The 22,897-nt window shown below is 42.8% G+C and overlaps 1 protein-coding gene across 1 annotated transcript in view; it reads right to left on the bottom strand.

Moving 5' to 3' along the window:
- Positions 1–22,897, bottom strand: part of TSPAN7 (tetraspanin 7) — an 83,781-nt gene that overhangs the window by 11,010 nt on the left and 49,874 nt on the right. Inside the window, exons 2-5 of the mRNA XM_066177018.1 lie at positions 7,200–7,388; positions 4,956–5,030; positions 3,350–3,445; positions 1,461–1,616 (exon numbers count right to left, since the gene is read on the bottom strand). Coding sequence (XP_066033115.1) covers positions 1,461–1,616; positions 3,350–3,445; positions 4,956–5,030; positions 7,200–7,388 — 516 coding nt within the window. The remainder of the gene's footprint in view (positions 1–1,460; positions 1,617–3,349; positions 3,446–4,955; positions 5,031–7,199; positions 7,389–22,897) is intronic.

Genomic DNA, 22,897 nt, shown 5'->3' with positions numbered 1-22,897 from the left:
CCTGGACTAGCACACACTGATCCCTCAGTCACTTCCTACAGTTCAGCAGGCATCCTGTGCCATGAGGAACCCCAAAGTGGACAGGAATTTTCCTGTGCAGGCAGAGTAAGGCTGGCATTTGGGGGAAACAGTAGATCAGTGCTGGGAGTACAAATGGTACCTAAATGGTTGTGCAGCCAGGAAAGGTTCAGAGTGCATGGCTGTCCTGAACTGCAAATCTGGTACCTCCTGGTGGAACACCAGTCACACCAGAAAGCTTTCCTGCTGCTGGGAAGAGGAGCAGGGGTTCAAGGTGGGCTGCTCAGGGGGCACCATGCCTGCTGTGGGTCCTGGCTGTGCTGCACAGGCCTTAGATCCACCCTTCCCTGCCTCTCACCTTCTTTCCACTTCTACAAAAACATCAAGTTAGTACAAACTCACAAGGAGCAAGTGAACAGAGTGGCTCTCCCTCTCTACTCAGGCAAGATTACTCTGCTGGTGATGACTGTGAGTTACTCAACCAATGGACATCACCAACATTCCACACGTCTGCAACAAGTGGCTCTCATCAAACCATTGCAAAAAAAGAGAAAGGCTTAGTGAAAAATAATCCTTTAGTATCCCTTTTACAATACATGCCAGAAAATGTTGTCTACTTGACTGGTTCTCAAAGATGTTTCAGGCTGTGCTCAGCCGCCAGTCCAACCTTCTGAGTCACAGGTGACTGAGGTGAAAAAGACAGAAACAGAAGAAATAGAGGCATTTCCATATTTCCTCTGCTGTATACCCAGGATTTCTATTTATTTTTAAAATAGATCTCTGAAAATAAAAACAGAAAAGAAAATAATCCTTAAGTCTGACTAAGCTGTGCTTCAACTCAGAATGATGATTCAGCCACAATATCATTCCTCTTAACAAAAAACTGTTCCCTCTCTTTCAAATCTCAAGTGAGAAAGAATTGATGACACACTAGCACTTGAAGCAGTAAATTGAGTTGCACTTCTTCAGCACAGTGTCTAATGCATAGATGCTGCATTACTTTCTCTTTATTCTTCCCTTTCTTTGCATTTTCTCCATTTTTACTTTCCAATTATTCATTTTCTTCCTGTTCTCCCAAGTTGCCTTCTATTTCTGTTTTCCCAACCTGCTCCTTCAGATGACCCCAGGGAAAGGGTCACTTTGGCTGTGCTGTGCTCGCAGCCCTACATGCTCAAAGATTTTAACTCCCAATAAATGTACCCACCAAAGACAACATTTACCTGTGTTTCCTCAGAACTGCTGCACCTGGGATTGGATTTGAGAAAGGCCAGCTCAAAGAACATGAAGCAACTGCAGGACAAAGCCCATCCTTACCACCACTCCAGCCTTATGTGCACATTATCAACCAACCATTTGAAATGAAACGCAACCGCAAGCAGCCACGCACTCCACTGGGGTGCTGGGTGGTGTCACAACTGCCTCTGGCACAGGGTTACTGTTACCTTCTGGTTTACTTTAGTGGCAGCCACGGTCATGTTGCGCAGGTCCTGAGTGTTACAGTCACTGGAGTTCATGCAACAGCTCGTGGGGATGCCGTGCTTGAAGAAGTAAGGGCTGGTGCTCCAGTTGGTGTAGCTCTGAATGCCACAGCAGCTCAGCTAGGAGGGACAAAAGGCATGTTTAAAACACACAGACAAACAAAACAGAATTAAAACGAGAACAGATTAATCTTGGCCCACTTCATAAGCTCATGATCAAGATAAAGACAAAGCACCTCAAGTTTTGAAAAGCAGATATACCGCCTCTGCCCCATGAATCACAAAAGTACCAGGGATGTAATTTACAGAACATGGGAGCAGATGACCTAATAAAAAGAAGGTATTTTATGAGCAGAACCATTATTTGTAACATTTGACAAAGGTCCAGCCATAAACCCATCTTTTTTAGTTGACGGTCTGTTGGGTTTTTTGTTTGTTTTCTTTACTTTTTTATTTGATTAAAGATGACCCTGTAAATTCAAGACCTCAAAGCATTACACAGAATTACATGTAACACATACAGGTTCAAACTAGTACAAATCAATAAGGTGAAGCCTCTCTAACCCACCAAAATAATTTCTAGGACAATTCACTGAACTGTGAATAGAAAGAGACCATATGCTCACAGGGTGTATCTAGGAAGTCAGCTAGAAAACCCTAAATTGGGAAGGATGTTCTGATTTAGATCCTAAGCTAGAAGACACAGACTCAAACATATGGAGTATGTGCTGAATTTTCTGCATGGAAAGGGCTTATAAATGCAGTTCCCGTAAAAAGAGAACTATGAATGAAATTAACATTTTGCTACAACAGAAACACTGAAAAACTACTCAGAACTATTTTGTTTGGTCAACTCCAAGGAATCAAAAATTTAAAATACAGGTTAACATTATGCTAACAGACAATTTGACAGCAGAATATACTCAGTTTGGAGCACTGCAGTAATCTGCTAACCAGGAGATTGAAGGGTCCAACATAACAGCTGTAATGTCTAAAGGTCTAGAAGTCATCAATACAATTACACTGACATTTCAGCCATTCATCGAGTAACAATCACACGGAAAGGAAATTGGCTCATAGAATGTATTGCTAACTGAAGGAATAGCTTCTTGCTATGGTAGAGCTTCCAGTGGGAATGCAAATGTGAAATTCATCACTCTGTGTAGTAGTTGGTGGACTTGGTCTCTCGTGGGTGGCATCCCCAGCTGGTTTGCCTGTGCTGTGGTATTTGTTCCTGCCCTGTGCCCTGCTGGAAGGCAAGGCAAGCCCCCACTGTCCTTCTCCCACACCTGAGGGTCAGAAAGGCTCTTCACCAAGCTCCTACTCCATCCCTTCAGCACAGCTTTTACTGCCAACCTCAGCAGCTTTCCACTCCATCTTCCTCTGGGGAAAATATACTCAGTTTTTCTCCTTAACTCACTAGGTCTCCTTTGCCAGCCTCTCGCACTGTACTTGTGAAGAGAACCGCTGGGGTTTATCAGTGATGCAAGACACAAGATTATAAAACCCTGTCTCATCCAGCTCGAATTTAAAACATTTTATAATCTTACTGGCAAATTCCCTTAGGAACAAGGTGTGTTCTTTAGGAATAGACCTGCCACCTAAACCTAATTCAAGGTCTGGGACCAACAATGAGCCAGTGGGACAGGCCTTGCCTTTATCAGACAGATTTTTCACTAAAATTTAGGCATCCTGGGCAAGCATTTCAGCTGAAATACTTTCCCTTTAGATCAGTTTTGCCAGCCTCTAATTTTGCTTGCAAATTGCAGCTTGCAGATTTAGCCATCAAAATTCTGGGATCAAATCGGTGCTTTCTCTGTTGACTGATTTTTGGTATCCAGTTTTAGACTTACACTTTCCTGTACGTTATCCACTGCATGGCTCCGCTCATCGTTCTTGTTGTAATTCTGGATTGCTTCAGTGTATGTCCTAAGGAAAGTATCCTTGATCTGTCAGGGTGAAGGAAAAAAACCAAACAGCCCACGTGAACAACAAGAAGCACAAAATCTGAAGCAGTTGTTGCAGGAAGCAAATGCATTTCCAAATTTCCTAACAAGGGACCCAAACTAGCCCTTCTCATTTGTTTTTAAGGGTGTGTTTAGAGCTGCCAGAGCTCCCTTGTAACTGTCAGGAATCACTCATGCCATTTTTCCAGTGGGATATCAGACATAGAAACAAGACTACCCCAGCAACCTGATTTGTTTAAAAAAATACTGCAAAATGACTTAACCTATCAAAAAGGTATTGTTTTATGCTTTTCCCCCCAAACCCTTTGTTCCAGCACTAAGTCTGAAGGAGACTGCATGCTTCTTCCTCCTCATGGATGCTAGGTGGGAGCCAAAGCTTGTGCAAACACCCTGGGGACACAAGCCAGTGGCACCAAAGTAAGGCATGAATCTCCTGACCAGGCATCCCCAGCACCAAAGGGATTTGGGTAAGGAACAAAAGATGCCCCAGTTGGAAACTATCAGGCACATCATCAGGAATGGCACTTTGACTGGGTGGGAAAGGGGCTGGGGAGCAGATGATGTGAGCAACCCTCATGGCTGTGGCCTTCACAAGGCACTGCCTCTCCCAAAAGGGAGCAGCCTGACACTGGGGCTGCTGCAGGTGAGGTGGAATGAAATGGGAATCCTCAGCAGGTGGACAGGCACCTCAGGACCACACTGAAAACAATCCACTGCTCACAAGGGTGGACAGCAGAAAACTCTGTGACAATGGAAATGTCATGTCAAAAGAGGAGACTCAAAAACCAGCTAATACAAAGAGAAGAGACAGAGAGGGTGTCTGGGGTTGTTCTGGTTCAGCACCAGTGGCATGTAGGTCCATGGGCTTACAGCCAGAGATAGACCTGATTACAGTGGATAAAGCAGAAGTGTTACTACAAATCTAGACCATCATGCTTTTTTTAAAGCTTCTTCCTGTCCCAGTTTCCTACCTCACTCTACTTCTAATCTCTCCTTATTCTCAAGATAGAAATGAAATCCCATCCCACTCCCTCCCCACCCCCTCTCTCCATCCCCCACAAGAAAAAAACAAAAAAGATTTACAAAACAGGAAGTTTGGTGGGATGCAGAAGTTGTCTCTCTGCCTTACATAAACCAGAATTTGCCTGGCTGAAAAAGCTGTGTTTAAGGGAAGCATTTAATCTATTCTGCAGCCCTCAGCATATGTAAAAGAGTAAAGAAGATCTCACATGGTGGACACACAAAACCTGATAGCTCCAGAGTAAATCATCAGGCAGCCCAGGGCAAGAGCTTTGGCTAAATCCTCTCATTTGGAAACACATAGGTTTTTAAATGCTGTACAAGTTAGTGCTGCACATCAGTCACATCCCTGGAGATGTGCTGGAGCCCTCCAGCTCAGCACCCCACACATTCTCCATGCTCCAGGGAACTCCTCAGCAGCTCCTGCCCAGGCAGGCGCTGCCAGATGCGAACTCAGCACATTCCCACCTACCTCGTGGCGAAAGACAAACCCTGAAATGCCAGCCACTAGCTCAGCCAGGAACACCAGGGACAAGAACATGGCATACTGAAAAGGCAGGAGGCAAGAGAAGTCAGACAATGACATAGGCTTTTGTCTCAGCACAGATATTACCACATAAAATGTAACTTTCCCCTTTAGGCACCCTTCAAAGGTGTTAAGAAACCAAAGGTCTTTTGGAGGAGATTCAGGTTATGACCTGAATGTAATACATGTGTTTATACAGCTCACAACTGATATATATTGCTTAATTACTGGAACATTTCTGTTCCCACCTTTCTTAGCATTCTTATATACATTAAAACACACTCACATGCCAGAGATGAATCCAAGTCACTCAGGTTTTGATCTTGCAATAAGGGATACAAACTGACCCTTCCTGTTTCCATGGTGCTCTGCTAAGGTTAACAGGCTTCCCCAGCAGTTTTGGTTTGTATTTACTTATTTCACTGCCAGATTGGGGTTTGCTGCCTGATTCATGAAGTTTCTCCAATGAATGAACTGAAACATGGCCTTCACTGGAAATATTCTCAGAGTAACACTAGACATATGCTCCAAATACTTTGCTGAGCCAAGGTCCATATTTGGCTTTAGGTGCAGCATTTGGATCAGCTAAATAAACCTTGAAAACAGTGCTTTCAGTGTAGGCACTCACCAAGTACTAAAAATACATTTAAGCAAAAATAAAGAAGGTAAAGAAAAAATGCAAAGTGGGATCGTAAAATTTGAAGTTGGGGCTTAATCTTCTGGAGGAAAAATCACCTTTTTGCTCCACCTGCTAAGTAACAGTTACATAAGAAAGGAAACATTTTAAATTAAATTCAGTCCTAGCAGGATTTAGCGGAGAAAGGGAAACTTAGCTTTAATGAAAGGTTATTGGGGAAAGGAGCATAATGGTGAAGGTAAAACTAGAAAAAAAAAAGTGTCCAATTAATGCAGCTGTCAAATCACTCATTGTCTGTTCAGGAGAGAAAAGAAGTTTAGAAATATTTCTTAAATGTACAATGAAAATAAACCCACGTGCTTGGAACAGCACACGCTACTGTTAGTGGCATAGCTTTAAGAAAGTTACCTGAGTTATGGAGCAGCAAGCAGAGCCCGATTTCCTATGGATTTATGTCATCATTCACCTTTATCCCTTTCCCATCTGGACTGCAGTGACTTCAGCAAGCCTCTGCACATGCCCTGACAGCACATCACCAGCAAGAGACAGCAGTGAGGCACTTGCCAGCTGGCCACCAGCTGATGGAATTGCAGCTGCTACCTCTCCCCTTCCCCTCCCTGCCATAATTTGAGGAAATTAACTCCCTTTAACACGTCCTTCTTTTTAAAAGTGCAGTTTAAACTAGAGAAAAATCATTCTGTCTCCTTAGAAAACCAGTCCCAAAATATTGTAGCAGGAGATGCATTGTACTGTAAAGCCCTTTCTCGCTAGTTCAGTGTTTCACAAGTGCTATTTCCACCCTTCAAATCATTGCACATGCAGGATTTTTACTCCTAAGTATGCCTAGAAACACAGTTTAATATGTAAGTTTGTTTAACCTGTAGTTATTTTGAATTTTAAGGTAGGCTGGAAAACTCAGAAGAGAGAAATTCATGTAGAGAGAGGTTAAAGTGGACTGAGGGACAACAGCTTCCCCTTTGCTCAGTGCACCTCGAGGCCCCGCTGCTTTTGAGATGAGGCCAAACATACTGTACAGTGCTCTGCTTTTTGGGTTGAATTGTTCTAGCCTAGTGAATGTTAGGAGAAAAAAAGGGCTGGTGTGCTTTTATGAGGTAGCAACTACTCATTCCATAATTTCGCATCAGGGTGTTAAACTGAGCCCTTAAAATACAGTTTGAAAGAATTTCACATTTATGATGCTTTGGGCATCTTTAAGATTGTAAATATATTTATCTATCTGGCTCACAGAAAACCAGAATGCCTGTAGAACAACTCACAGAGCAATTCAGCAGCAATCCAGCCTGCTCCAAACACTTGGGTCTATGTGCCATGTGTAGCAAAATTCAGTCACAGTCAATCAAAAACTGGTTTTGGCAAAAGGCTTTTGCCCCCCGGCTTTGTGCAAGAGGCACACACGTTGAACATAAAGATTAATAAAACCTAGCTTATGTGCCAAAAAAGCTTCATCAACATCCGTCGGGGTGGGGGGGGGGGGAATCCCAACTGACCAAAAAACCCTCCTCCCCTCCTAAGGCACTTTTGGGTTTGCTCACCAGCTTCAGCATCCATGGGCTGCCACGGCAGGTGGCGAAGCAGCCGAAGAGGCCGAAGACGATGATGGTGGTGCCCGTCCCAATGAGCACGTAGGGGGCATTGGTGGAGTTCTCAGCAATGAGGGAGATGTAGGTGCCGAGGGTGAGCTTGCCCCAGACGCCGACTGCCAGGAGGATAACGCCAGTGATCTGCAAAGCAAGGGGAGGAACAGGTCAGGAGCCACTGGGGAAGGCAGCACACAGTGATCCTGGGGGGATGTGCTGGTGCTTTGCTGCTGGCAGAAGCCTCAAGGCTTCTACAAACTCCACAGGGACAGACAGACAAAATGAACCTCCAGCATCTGTTACATTAAGACAGCCACTGAAGGACAAACATCTAAGACTGATCACTGCCAAGGGAGGATGCAGTGTGCCACCTGCAGGAGCAGCTCCCTGCTCTGAGAGACGTGGCCAACTCCACATATCCCTCTGGCTGAGTGTCTCCTGCTCCCCAGGCACTGGCGTTTCTGCTACTACTTTGGGTCAGGATTAGCAGAGGCTTCTGCTCTCCTGCTGACAGTGGCAATAAGAATAAATCCAGCTCTTGTCCATCTCTCAGTGCAACTGTGTGAAAAGTGCTGATTCCTTGCTATTGCACCCAACAGCTGAGTGTCAGAAAAAATCACCCACGAGCATCCCAACTCACAGACATCAAATGCCCTTGGCCAAGTCTGGTCCCATCCCTGCACAGCACCATCTTCACCTCTCCTTGTCCTGAACAGAAGTGGATTAATCAGCAAAATCTGAAAGCAAGCTGCAGAGGACTGGGAAATCTGCAGAACAGCTTCTGGTTTCTCACCGCCAGTTCCACAAAGGGCTGGTTTCTGTGCCTAAGCTGCTGAGAGTTTTACCGCTGTCCCCAGGGAGGCATAAAAGCAGCCTTCACTGCCAAAATGAACAAGCAGCTTCACATATGAAAGAGAGCTCAAGCCTCGTAATAAAAAGCGTTTTTAGTTGGCTGTTTGAAACAATTACTAACCCTTTACTATGCATTTTAAGAGCTTGGTTTACCCAGGTCTCGGGGGGGGGCATTCAATTTACAGCACACACAGACTTTGGAAAAAAGGAGGAAAGCCTCTTGGTGGTTTATTCCTCTTCTGCTTCTTAACAGAGCTTCGATTTACAGGGATTTAGGGAAATCCTGGGTTTGTTGGGAGGTCTAAGCCCATAGCAAGCTTGGCAGGGGGCAGAGGGGATGGGATGTTTCCACAGAGACACAATGAAGATGCACCTTGGGTTGCAGCAGTGTTGGCTGGAATTTTTCTTCTGAAGATGAAAAACCGTAAGACTTCCCTATAAACCTTTCCATGACCTTTATTTAGCAGAGCACAAGCAGTGCTATGACTAATGCCTACCTCCACCCCAAGGCAAGTCTTATTTCCTTATTTCCAGGACACACTTTTTATCATTATCTCTCTGTGCCATCACACAGTCCAGGGAACAATGAATGTACTGGTTCCTGTTTTGGTTTTTATATTTTTCTTTAAAAGCAGGAGAGACATGGGGAGACAGAAGGCCAGGACAGTGCTGGCCTGAGAACGGGGCAGCAGGAATAGACCCTGATCCTGACACCATCAGTAGACACATCTTCCCTTTACCTCTGTCTCCTTCCTTTGACCCGAAATCACTCCACCAGCCTAATTCCATGACCTGTGGGTCAGGCTCAATAGTTGCAAAAGCAGGGTGCTGTGGGTCCATTTATACCTGAAAGGTCTAAAAGGAAACCCCAAGCACCTACTCCAAAGCACAATCCCACCCCAGCCTTCCCTACTCCCTTTCCATTGTAAAGTTTCAATTCAGACAATGATCAAACAGGAGATGCACAAAGTATTTCTGATATCCTGGCAGCCAGAGGAGAGTGATTACCAACCCTTTAACCTTCAGAGCCCCTCTGAGCATTCAACACCCAAAGGAACTTCATTTACAAACACCTGGAGGAGCCAGCACACATGGAACACGAGAGCAGCAGTCACATTCCACCAGTGGACTTCTACAGCAAAACCTTCCTGTGGCCCAGCAAGAATTTTAAGATTTGTCGTGGAAATGCTATGACAGCTACAGCCTGTGAGGAACGAGTGTCACAACCCCACTCCAGATCCTCAGCAGACACAGAAGAAATGAACTGGCAGCTGCACAGCTCACACTGCCCCAGATGAGACATCTGGAGTGGTACAGAAAAATAAGCATTTACAAAGGAAGAAAAAAAAAAAAAGAAAAAAGAAAAAAAAAAAAAAGAAAAAAGAAAAAAGAAAAAAGAAGAAAAAAGAAAAAAGAAAAAAGAAAAAAGAAAAAAGAAAAAAGAAAAAAGAAAAAAGAAAAAAGAAAAAAGAAAAAAGAAAAAAGAAAAAAGAAAAAAGAAAAAAGAAAAAAGAAAAAAGAAAAAAGAAAAAAGAAGAAGTTTGCTTCTAAAAGGCAACTAACTGCCAGGGACATCCTACTTAAATGTAAAGACATGTGGGATCCTGTCTTTTGGTGTTTTCAAGGGAAACCAGAAGAGAAAAACTACCCCAAATACCAGGTTTCAAAGTGTGCCACAAACTTACTAAATGCTTTCGATTCAGAAAAAAAAACACCTTCTGGAGTTTTTCTTGAACTTTATACAAGCCTTGGTTTAAGCAGTAACAGCCCACCCTGGGTAACACAGGCAAAGCTCATTTCCACACCCAACCAGACAACATCACTAGAGAGATTCCTGCCAGCAGCCAGGGCTGGCCTGATTTATCCATGTTTAGGGCCAGTTCGTATTATCAACACGCGCCAGAAACTCAGACAGGTTTTGTGTTCACAAATGGGCTTGCAAGTGGCTTGTGCTGGTTTTGGTTGCCTCTTTTTCATGCTTGCACCCTGTCCAGCCCCCCACACTGTTTTGATGGATTTTCCCTGCACCTTCTGCCTCTTCTCTGTGTTCTTTCTCTAGTTTGAAACATCATTAGAAAGCTGTTTCATCCTGGATTTCATCAAAGGTAGATATCTTCCTTACAAAAGTTCACTGCAGTGGAAGCCCCTGGACTCATGTTTCCTCAGCCAGGAAATCGGAGACGTAGCATTCCATAAAACATTATTAGTCCTGCCCTTCACTTAGGTCAAAATTTTAAAGGTTAAAAGAAAAAAAAAAAAACAACACAGGAGATATCCAAGTAGGGAAGGATTGTAAAGCCTATACACAAGTAGAAATCACGTTGTTTAGCCCTAGCAGGTCTCACATTTCAGTGCCTCTGAGCTCAGGCTCAGCAAACACACCCCAGAAGCCCCTGACTGATGAGATGGCAGGAAATGAAGCAGGTGGGCCACCTGGACATTTTCTAAGAAAAAATCCACTGAAATCAAGATGTTCCCACAGAATGTTTTAATCTAGATGAACTGGATTGCTCTGGCTTGAGAAAAAAAAATTAATCTGTGAACCAACCCCCTCCAGCTCTACCTCTTTGCCTCTCCTTGAGCATGGTGTCACAGGCACATCCCACCAATCCCTGACTGCAGTCCAAGGCTGGCTTTCCAGTCCTTTTACCTTCCCTCAGCATCAATACAGATGTTTCCAATGTCACCTGCAGTACTGCTCCCAGTTCTGGATGTGGTGGCAAAGTTACCATGCAACAGGCAGGCAGAAATACAACAGAACTGTCAGCTGACTTCGCTTGTCCAACAAACCAACCGCTTTTTAGAGACACACAGACAAAGATATGGCCAACAGCACTGACACAAGGGTATGTCCCACAGCTTTACAGGACACAGGCAGAGTGATGTCCTGATAACGCTGGGCACTGCTGAAATAAGAACTAATAATAAACACATGCAGTTCCTCATTAAAAGGCAACAGAAAAATGTCTGAGAATTACTTTTTTTAATAGTGCCAAAACAAAGATTAAACTATCAACCCCCTTCTTCTATGTAACAGCAGCAAAGTATGCAGACAGTATTCAGAAAATAACTTCTGAAAGTGCACTGTCTTTAATTCTGTCAGAATTAGGCAGGAAAACACTATGTACCCCTTTCAACTGGAGGCACACCACTCCTCAAAGAGTCTGTTGTCTTCCTACCCCAAAACCCACAGAGCACTGGTGGCATGATATGAAGGTTACTGCTGATACAGGGGGCATGAAGGGTTCCATACCTCACATCCACAGAGATTCAAGACTCTAATTCAAACCCTTATTTATACTCAGGACTACCATATGGAATATTTAAAGTTTGTCAGTTACAGAGGTGAAGATAAATGTGCAGCAGGAATTGCTAGTTTGTTGGTCCACATAATCCATGTCCTCCTGTTCATTACTGATGTGAGCTATTTTGATTCCTAAAAGATCTGCCAAAATTAAACTTGGAAGTCAACCCTGATTGCTGCAGAGCACACAGCAATCCCTACTACTCCCAAAAGCTGCAGGAAGAGCTCAGCATTTCTCTGGACCAGCTCTTTATCTACAGAACTGAGATGCAGGACGACAACTTCATTAATGAGGATCTCACTGTAGGTATAATTCTCCTATTTCATGTCATATTTTCAGCTTTGCTAAATGAATGTAAAATGTGGGCAACTTAAAAAGAAATTCAAAACAGCAGCAAAGAATCAGACACAAGGAAAATCACCATGTTGTTGGTATTTTCAGTTTCTCAAATCCAAACACTTCCTTTTCCAAAGACCAGCCTCCCTGCATTTTGGTAGAGCCTTTGCACAGCTCTTCTGCAACCTTCTCCTCAAACAGGCGGGAGAAAGGCTGTGCATGAAAGGGATCAAGCCAGGGGAAGGCAGATAAGAACTATCTCAATCCATCTTGGCTGAAGCTGAAAGGTCTAGCAATAGGTTTAGCAGGCTGTGAGGAAATGAGAGAGGACCAAGGCACACAGCTAATTAGCTCTTCCAGACATTTCCCCAAAGGAGGGAAACTTTTTCATGAAGAAAACGTCCGACCTTGACAACATCCAGAACAAATCCTGCGTTAAAAGCATGTCCAGAGAGACTTAAAAATAACTGGCCTACCTCTGAAAATTTTATAACTTTCCCAAAATAGGCAATGGATCACATTCAAAATGTTCTTGCTTTACAGCTTGTCAAGCACTGGGAGTGGCTGGCTTTTGAGTCTTCGCCTGCCTCAGCCCCTGGGCTCTCATCAGGCAGGCAGGTGACTAAAACTAACATAAATCTCTCTTTGAGCTTCAATGTCAGCTCTTCACAGGCAGGGGCAAAGCACTAATCCAAGCTACAACGGAACACGGAAATGCCTGTAAGCCAGCCACACACGTTCTCTGTCCTCACATCTGCTGATCTTGTCTGCACCTGCAAACCCAACGTGGGTCAGCCTTGCACAGGACTGATCTCTGCTGGAGTGAACAGGACATGAAGATCCCACCAACTGTACCTTTGGAAGAAGGCAACAAGTTGCAAACCAATTAATAATCATTTCTGGCCCCTTTGCAAACTGAGAGACAGCCTGTAAAGGTCACCCTGTTAGGAGAAAACACCTGCAGTGGCCATTCTTGTATATAACTGTTCTAGTGTCTTCTAGTTCCAGATTTCACCATTTCTTAACACATTCCCTCAGCACCTAACAAGATTATTTTGTCCCTCTGCTCTTGTAACTCAGGTCTGTCCCTCTTCTCCTTCATTCCTTACAGTTTGCCATGTAAATAATTCCTTCCTAAAAAGACAAAGCCAAAAGGATTTAAAGGAAAAAATGCCCTAAGATTCACATTCCTCTCTGCAACTCCTTGCCTGTCTCACCTGGGCAGGCTGCCACGCTTTGGGTTCAGGGTTTTCTCTCCCTGTTGCATGTGTGGAATGTCCAGCACAACGAATCTTGCTTCATCCCTTCACCTCAGGAATCTGAGTTATGATCCCTGCTGCTCAGCATTCATCTAGAGCCAGCTGCTGTCACAAAATTGATTATCCACCACAGCCCTTGCTGTTTCTGTGCAAAACTGAGATTCCTGTGTACTAAAACTACTGGTCCACATCCTCCTGGTGGAAACCATCATCAGGAATACCAGAATATGCCAACCACAGCAATGGGGATGCTGCCTGTGCTCTCATGTCACCACCAGGTCAGAGCTGAGTATCAGTGCACTCAAGTCAGGGGACAGCCGCTGAATCTGCCCCAAAATACAGAGGAGGAGATTTTGATTAGACACACTGATATCAAGCTTAGTAACCTGTTCTTGCACAGCTCCTTTCTGTAACTGGACTACTATTCCATTTCCTTTTCAAAAATATTTTAAATTTTCAGTGTTTGTCCTAGCTGGGACACTTTAACAAGTACATGAATAGTTGTCCCAAGTGAGCTGACATCAGATGAAGGTCTTCAGGGGTCAGACTGTAGTGCTGGTAAAAAAAAAAAAAAAAAAAATTAAAAAAAAATTTAAAACATTGGCTTTCACACAGATGACAAAGTGAATACCAAATTATCATGGAGCTGATCTGGTTACTCACCACCAACTCTGCAGACAACAGAGTGAGTACTAATCCTTAACTTTAATAGTGCTTCTATCAGCTACACAGTTAAATGACCCCTGAAAGGAGGTCAACATTTTATAAATAACCCAGGTGTTTCCCAGCACTCCCACCCATCCATACACCAACCACATACCAAGGTCTGATAGTGCTTTCCTTGCAGGCTGGGGCAGAAATGACAACCAGGACTGTATCATTTTCTCTGTATGGAAAACAGATTAAAAATCACCTAGAGGTGAGTGCAACCTTCTCCTTGCAACCAGAAGAGGCCAATGATCATTTAATGAACAGCAGGGAAGAAAACATCACAGTAATTTTGTTTGCTGCAGGATAAAAAATTGGACATGGCCCAAGAAGTCCTAGGAGCACTAACAAGGACTGCAGTGGGGAGACAAGAACTTGAAAACAACCTTGCAGCATTGCTCAAAACTAAGGATTTCTTGCTAATACAGTGCAAAGACCTATTCTTAGAGGATTTTTCTATAAGGAAACAATTGATTACATTCCACTTGAAGGAAGATTCAGGAAGAATAAGGATATTTGTGACCTGATCTCTGTACTAATGTCATGCTCATGATGAATAGTTACAATAAACAGCCATATTCTTATGCTGAAGATGTAGCTTTAACACCTTGCACTTTCAGAAGAGAAGTTGGAAATCTCAATAAAATTAAGTTCTTTATCATGAGAATTATACTTATTTTTATGTAAGACTTCATTAAGTGAGAGAAGATATTCTTCTTTACAGTTTAATCACCAGTGGCTCTATTAATTGATGTATCTTTTAAGCCAGCTTGCAGACAAAAATGTGGTCATCTCTGGATAAAAATAAAATGCAAAAATACATTTCTACTGGGAATTTTCAGACCTAATTTCTAGAAATGTAGCTTTAAATATGCATGATTGAACATCTCAGGGAAAAGAACTTAGGGAGTGGAGACTTCAAAAGCAGCATCCCACTCTGCAAGGCTAAGGCACACTCCTGCCACAGGAATTGCGGTTGTTTTGCAGGTCTAGTAGTACACAGAACAGGAGGAACTAACTGATCATCAGCAAAGTGATACAGCCAGAGAATATTTACCTGTGGATCCTGAAAGTTTTTGGAAGCTTAAATACAGGAGCTGTCTATCATCCTCACATTTTCAAATCCCTTCAGTAGCAATACACAGAGGTGACAGAAATCTTGTTTACACAGCATCACATAGCTTGACCTCAAATTTTAAAACAGTTCACCTATTTTATTGAGATACAAGACTTCAAATGATTAAAAATGCAAGACAATAAAATGTTTTGAAATAGGACTATCCCCTACCTACTTTATTGTTTCTTAAATGTTCTTGTTTGCTTGCCTCCCAATAAATCATGGCAAAAATCTAAACTTCCAGAATTCCTATGTGAACAAAGTAAAGCAATAAAATTAAACACTTTGAAAAGTAGCCTCTAGTGCTACCCATGCCCATGAGACTAGCACTGCATCCAAAGCCCAGGCTGAGTCAGACTTCAGTGGAAAGCCTCCCTTGTTCTTCAGGACTGACCAGGGCAGAGGAGGCTTTGAAAGAGATCCCAGTCAAGGAGTTTTGGTAACTTCAGTGGATCAATCAGCACATAAATTCCTTCCTGCCTTACTAAGTTTGGATTTAGCAGTAAGAAAACTTGAAAAGAATTAAAAAGAGATGTACAAGCTCATTAGTCACACAACAGCAGTGGCATGAAACTCTTTCAGAACCATTTTTTATTCAAGCAACTACGGTCCTAATAACCTTCAGAGAAAGCAGAATATGGCATTGAGGTGTGAAATGATAAATTCAGTAGTACCAAATGCAAGGTCATGGTGCTGGGACCAATTCCAGCAGTTTCAAGCCCCAAAATTTGCAGATAATAGTAGAGGTAAAGGATTTCTGAAAGCCAGCTGACCACGGTGTTTATGCAGAACCACTCACGGCACACACATACAGAAGGAGGCCAGTGGTGCATTTCCAAAAGCAAAGAATTTCCAGAGGAGGCTGTTTCAAGGAAGCTGAGGCGATGCTGCAGCATGTCCATGGCAGGAGTCCCAGGATGATGAGGCACTGGAGAGTCCCTCGGGCAGGAGCTGAGACATGTGGCTTCCAAAGCCTGGTGTGAAGGGGATGAGGAGGGGTGAAGGGATCCAAACCTGCCAGTGAGGGGATTACACTCCAAGGACAAGAGGTTAAGCCACAGGACAGCACAGCTGGGAACGAAGTGAGCACACACTGGCCATGAATGTGCTGAGGGTGCAAATGAGGGTAATGAGGGTGGGAGAAGCCTCCTCCTCTGGAAGAGGGAAGGAGGTGAAGCCAGCAATACAACCAGAGCCTGCAAAGGGTGACAGCTGGGCATCCCTTCACTGTGGGATGGGGGCTGCACAAATGGAGAGCTGGGGGGTCCCAATGAATGCCTAAAAGGCTGGAGCCTGTGAAGGGAAAGGGGGGACAGCGAGGTCTCAGCCTCCATCCATGCAGAGCCAGGCTGCCTCTGGCAAGAAGGTCGTCAGCTGCAGCATTAATTTCAGTTCAGTCCATCCAAAAATCAGCTTGGGGGCACATGTAATGATAAGGTTTTGTTTAAAGTTTAAAAAGGATTTTATTATTGCAACCAAGCCCCTCATGTCCTGATCCCATTTTATGGAAAATCACTGGTTATTTGCGTTCTCCTAATCATGCTCAGAATGAGCTGAGAACTGCCATTCCTACTGTGGGGCTATTTTATTTTTTTTCCCCAGAAAGGGAAAACATTTCTTTCATCATTAAGACTTCTGGTTCTTTCCCTTTCTCCTTTCATATGAGCCATGTTTTCCTCTTGTGTTTTTCAAGTACCATGCTCCAGTGTTTTCTGGTGCTCTGCTTTTGGAGGCAGTGCACATGGGAAGGATCTCCACTACGCTGTTGTTCAGTTCACATGAAAAATAAAATATTCTCAGTTCAGCATGCCCAAGTCAGTCCTTCAAAACCAACCATGTTCTCCATAACCATCTGCATTTGCTCTCACCCAGACCTTGGCTACTGCCCATCCTCCCAAACACAAGCAGCAACACAGTCAAGGAAGTGAAAAAGGTTGGCAACAAGGATGGCAAAAGTAAGGTTTGTTCTACTCTAAAACAATCCAAGTTTTGCCCAGCCAAGGTTCAGCACTCTGGTTCTGCATCTGCATGACAGTTTTCATACTGCTCTGTTGTTCATTTGTGTACAGCTCTGGTTTTCATGTGCTGCTCCTGCTACAGGAGCCAAAGTCAAAGCCAGAAGGTGCTTTTAACACTTCAATGCTTTTTCAGAGAGAGGAAGGAAATATCTGCTCCAAATCCCAACAGGATTGCAAAATCAAAATTCCACATCATAGCTTATAAATAATATTTCAAAGTAGTTTAGGACCTGTAACCATTCACCAAAACTGTCTGATGAAATGAAAAGAAACAAATGAATTGTGTTTTATATTCCTATACATACACATATACTGGTGCTTAAATGGTTGAGATACTGGAGTTTCTGTTTGTGGGTATTCACTTGAGTATGTGTCTGAAAATAAAGGCATATTCCTCATATATTAGTTGATTTTTGCTACATGTCAGAGTTGCCTAATTCAAATACTGACGCCTTTGAGTGTGTATGATTATATGTACTTGCATAGGAAAAAAAAGTTTCTAAGTAGCCTGCACTCAAACTGCTAATTTCCAGCTGAAACAAAACCAAAAAATGCCAGCCAGAGCAGAAACAAAACCTTAAAAATTTCAACCCAGATGTTTGATTATTTAAAAACCAGAAACAACACTACAAGAAAAAAAATCAAAAAACCCAAGCAGAAGCAAACTTAACCAAAAAAAATCAAACCAAACCAACGCAGAAGAACCTGAGCAAAAAAAGAACAACAACAAAACCCCCAAACCCACCCCCACAACAGCAAAACCAGTAAAAAAACCCAGATAATTACAATACCCAAGTGACATTACCATATTGCTGATAACACACGTGTAACTATACTGCTGATACTTTAATGCCCTATTGAGACACAAGTCAGCCGTAACTCTATTCCCCACCAGGACAGTGATTCCAGCAGGAAAGCATTTTAACCATAGGTCTCCCACTACTTAAACTCATTCTTTGGCATGGGTCCAGAAGCTGTCGGGATTCCATCATGCAGGATTCCCTCGCCCCACCCTGAAGCTTTGCCACAGCTCCTGTGGGAGCACAGGGACAAATGTCTGTGTCATTTGTGGCTGAGCTGCTGCCAGTCCCCTGCAGAAGAGCCTTGGGAGGAGATGGCTGCTGCTTCCATCTGCAGACCCCTCATCCCTGCCATGAACCTCCACCCGGCCTGTAAAATGTCCTTTGTCAAAACCACCAAAATACTCCAAAAACTGAGCAGGAATGTTCCTGGTATTTGAGATGCAGTGTAAGATTTGCAGAAGGGATGGACTATTCTTGGTTTTTAAACCAAACTCTTAGGTTTCTTCACACAGTACTTGCAGCACACTTGCTGCTTAATCCTTCAAGTTTTCTTTTCCTGAAACAGCTGCAGTGATGTCCTAAATGACACATGGACCAAACTGTGTGGTATTTTGCATGTCTTATTGTTATGAAAGATGATTAATTTTTAAATACTTTCAGATTTCTTTATTCCTGTTCATCTCATCAGCTTTAATCAGGTTTTGATATTCAGTTAACACACTTGCTAACCAAATCTACGATCAGTGCAAATAAATTAAGTAAGTGGGATGTTTAAAGGAAAGGAAGAAGGGGACTTTATCTGATCCTTGGCTCTGGTGCACACAGTTCCAGAGTGCGACTTGCAAAGCCTTTCTGAGCATCTCAGAGCAGAGGTGAGCAGCCATCCCACTGGGTTTTGGTGCTGCTCTTCAGTCCCCCAGGCACAAGATAAATTCCACAGAATGAGAGAAGGAGATGAGGTTTGTTCTGCCTGGCAACTCTTCTGAGTTTCCTTTAAAGTGCCTGTGGCCACGACAACTGGAGAAAGCCTCTCTGTGTGCTTGGCGTTAGTGCACGTCCATCTTCCCTGGAAATTGGGCTAATAAACCCCCTATGTTTACATAAAGCAGAGAAGAAATATGTTGAGGAAGCAATTTCATTTTCAAGCTTGAATGGAAGTACTGCAATTAACGGAAAGAAGAAAGACAAATATAAAAAGTAGGCATTAAAAAACCTGTTATGTGTTTCAGAACAGCAATTAAAGGAAATGATTCACTGTAGAGTCCCTGTTGAAAAGATTAAAGAAAACCACTGCATCTTTCTCAAGAAGAATTACAGTTTGAAGGGGGGTTTCATGCTGGTATAATGCTAGTTTATTTACAGATATTCAATATTTATCTTACTAGCATTCATATAAGCAGTAAGGCAAGCTAATGTTACCATCATTATACACATCATTCTGTTTTATTTCATTTGACTGGTTGTTGTAAAATTCATGTTTGCACTGTTGCCAGTCGATCTTATTCAAGCCTCATCTATGCTCTTTATAGGTTCCAATTTGGGGAACCACCTACTAACGACAGAAAATAGAAAACTTTAACAGGCTGAGTATGAGCCATAAAAATTCCTAGCTGATTACTCTACCAAGCTTTCCTCTTTTACTTCACCAGCTCTTACTACACCCTGGCAGCAGCTGTCACTAGGACTGTGCTGTGAGTGGCTCCAGGCAGGGATGTAGCTCCCAAATTTGCCATCCCTGCTGGCTGGAGCGGATACACACTGTTAATCCAGGATGACACACCAGCACCACGGTGGTTTACCAAACAGGCTCCTCTAAGCTTAGGATATCAGAGCCTGGGAGGAAAGACAGAGCAGCTGTACCAGCAAGGATGGAAACAAAGATAAAATTGCAACACTCATCCATATATAACAACAATAATCAAAGAAAAAATTAAAAACCTTGGCACTAAAAAGTATAGGAAAAGTCCAGACACACTTTTTCCACCTCATGTTGCCAAGCACACTGATAACACACAGTAGAATGTTCTCTTCCAAACTCCAGGCATGTACAAAAGGACCACATGCTCCTACTTAATTGACATACAAAATTATATAAAGACCAGCATTTTGATATGGATTATATTATAAGGGGGACCCTACAGCTTCCAAGCATACCAAGCTGTTCGGGAGCTCTCCTGCCTGAATGTTGTAGAGGACAAAGCTTGGGAATCATGCACTTTCCTAGGATTCACAGAGAAAACAAAGGCTCCTTCCAGCTGTGATAGCCCTGTTCAACAGTCCCAGCAAGTACTGCTTCTTCAAAACCAAAACATTCCCATCTAAGTGTTACTGACAGGGAATGCTCCAAAATCATTGTCTGGAGTAACAAGTAACGGGAACTTCTCTGAGAGAGTCTAATATCACTCTTTATTTTCTTGCTGTTTGATTTCTTGATTGAACTTCACACAAAGGATCCTCTATACCAAAACTGTACCTTTAACCCTTATTCTGCTGTTTCTTATGGCAGTTTCCCACATGGGCATTTCCATTCACACTTCTCATACATTGATGTTGGTACTTCAGTTGCAAGTTTCTGCACTGCAAAGTCTTCATGCACTTTGCAGTGCATTTTGCTGCACTGCAGGTGTAGAAACCCAGAATCAAGATCAATAGAAAGCATCCCAAAACATGCCACATCAAGAAATGTGAATATCTAAAATCAACAAAAATGAATCTTCTTCTGTTTGTGCCAATAGGGGCATATTTTCAAAAGATATTTCAGATACAATGTGAATTAAGCACAGAAGGGCTGAAACTCACTGACCTGTAAGTCACCCAAACATCAAGAATGAAACGCCAGATGAATGCCTTGTCAATTAAAGAAAAGGTACCATTCTGTAATATAGCAAGAAAGACAAACCATCTGACTTACAAAGTTCTTTGCAAAATGCAAATTGCTTAGAATGAACCCCTTCTACAATTACACCATTTCAATGAGGCAAAATTGTTGTCTCTCAGGCCACCAAGTTCTTACTTATCCATCTTCTAGGTTTCCACTTTGTAACTTTCTAGAGAAATTATAGGAGAAACATCCAACCAATCACATCCATGTCCTAGACGTGGAAAAGGGACTTGATGCATCTCTTCCAAGAGCAGTGTGGTGCTGCCAGAGTCAGGAAAGGGATGACTGTGAGATCTGGATAGTGTCTCTGGATCAGGGGGTGGGGCTGAACACTTGGGTTAGCAGAGCAACCTGGACTTAAAGATTTAGATGTGTGTCATTCCTAGAGGCAAAAAACTGTGGCTGGGTGCTAAGGCACAAATGCATAAATGGGTGTCCAGATAAGATAAGAACACATCCCAGGAATACTCCACATGGGATAAATGATGCCTCTGTGAGATCAAGCTGCCTTACAAAACAAAGCTTAGGCAAGTGCACCCCAAGAGGTGCCTCAAAGCAAAAGAATGCTTAAACTACAGTGAAAAAATATTCTTTTTACATACTTTGCCCCCTTCCCCAACAGAATTGCTCAAACAGAGCCAAATGCTTTATGCCAACATGACAAAGTAAGCTGAACTTACTTCAGTCAAATTTGCTGATCAATACAGAAATGTAAGGGCTTCTAAAACACATTTACACTTCTGTTGAAGAAAATATTTTCTCATTCAAATGGATATTTTAATGTCAGCACAAGTAAATACACCCCTGATGCATCATTACAGCAACTGCACTGTTTAACAATGCAAATACCAGAAGAAAGTAAAAAAAAAATTATATTAGAAATATTTAAAAAGTTAAGTAAATGTAGATATAGTTTTCATTGTACACGCTGATAAACTGTCAATATAAAGGGGAAACTAGGGTCCACCTATTGAAGATAATATAATATTCTTGCAACCTCTACCATCAGGCATGGCCACACCACTGGGTATGAGCCATTGCCTTAGTTTCTTGGAATAGATGACACCTGGAAGCAAGCAATCAGCAAGGTATTATCTTCACTGTTATTTCTCAAACTCTCAATGTCCCATCAAAATGCAAAAATATTATGAAAATATTCCTTTCAAAACTTAGCACCAGCATTAATTTTCATATCCAGATGATCAGTGTACATCTGTACAGCACTGCCTGCATTATTGCAGCTAAATGAAGTAAACCCCCCCAATGTTTTATTAATTTAAACAGATGTCCTATTTTGACCACAAAAAAAATTAATTGATTTCTTTTTCTAGCTTGTCTTGCCTTATTAAATGAAGGCATAGAGGTAAGTAGAAAGTGGGATAAAACCATGCAGAAAGCAAGGCTCACTGAAGCTTGGTTATTGCAAATTAACCCAAATAACTCTTTCTGAAAAGCTGACTCACTTTTTATACAACAGAAATACCACTGGAACCATCTGAGCTCCCTGCAGGAAACCTGCTGACAGAGCACCACGTGGGAAACCCAAAAGAGCTGTACTGAAACAACCTGATGACAAAGGAGCTGGAAACACAGGGGAAGCTGCAATCACCTGTGCCAGTAGGAGTTATTAGAGAAATTCTGCAAACACTGGAGCTGACTTGCTTTTATGAGTGTCACAAAAAAAATGAGGAACATCCTAAGGAAAGTTTATTGAGGATGAAAATGGCCAGCACAGTCACGCTGAGGACACTGGAGGAAATCGAGGCATTTCACACCAAAACAGAAGGAACTTGAATAACTGCGTAATGTCCTGAGCATATGTATACAGACCTCTGGCCTAGCCTGGTCTCAGTGCCCATGAATTACAGCTGAAAGACCTGCACCAGCAGCTCAAAAGATGAATATTAGCTACTAGGGCAAAGCAGGTGTGAAAAATGCTTGTGCAAACGATGTACTCCCAGCACACAAAAATATGGGTACTAAAGAACAAAGCCCTGATGAAATCTCCTCTGGAGCTGAGTTTGATTCGAGCAGTCCATGTTCAGACTATTGCACGAGGAGTCTGGCAGACACCATGACCGCTGCAGAAACCACAGTCTTCTAGGCTGCTCAGGGAGTTCCTTGTCTTCCTTCAGCAGCAGCACCAGTCATGCTCACGACAGTGCGAGAGCAAGGTCTGAGGGCAGTTTTATTGGCAGTTTTCAGTCATGCTCTTAACTCTTCTTTTTTGCAAGCACGCATGGCCTGCCTGACTCTGTGGATCACATGTAAAATTGTTACTGGTTGGTTACACAGCCAGTTTAAATTAGAGCTGGCTGGGGAAAAAAAAGAATGAAAGTAGATATCAGTCTCATTTACAGCTTTTATGTTAACT

This window comes from Chamaea fasciata, unplaced genomic scaffold (genome assembly GCF_029207755.1).
Source record: "Chamaea fasciata isolate MVZ Bird 193981 ecotype frontalis unplaced genomic scaffold, bChaFas1.0.hap1 SCAF_2, whole genome shotgun sequence".
Classification (NCBI taxonomy): domain Eukaryota; kingdom Metazoa; phylum Chordata; class Aves; order Passeriformes; family Sylviidae; genus Chamaea; species Chamaea fasciata.
Note: the sequence above shows the minus strand (reverse complement) of the source record. Positions and strands in the feature narration are given on the sequence as shown.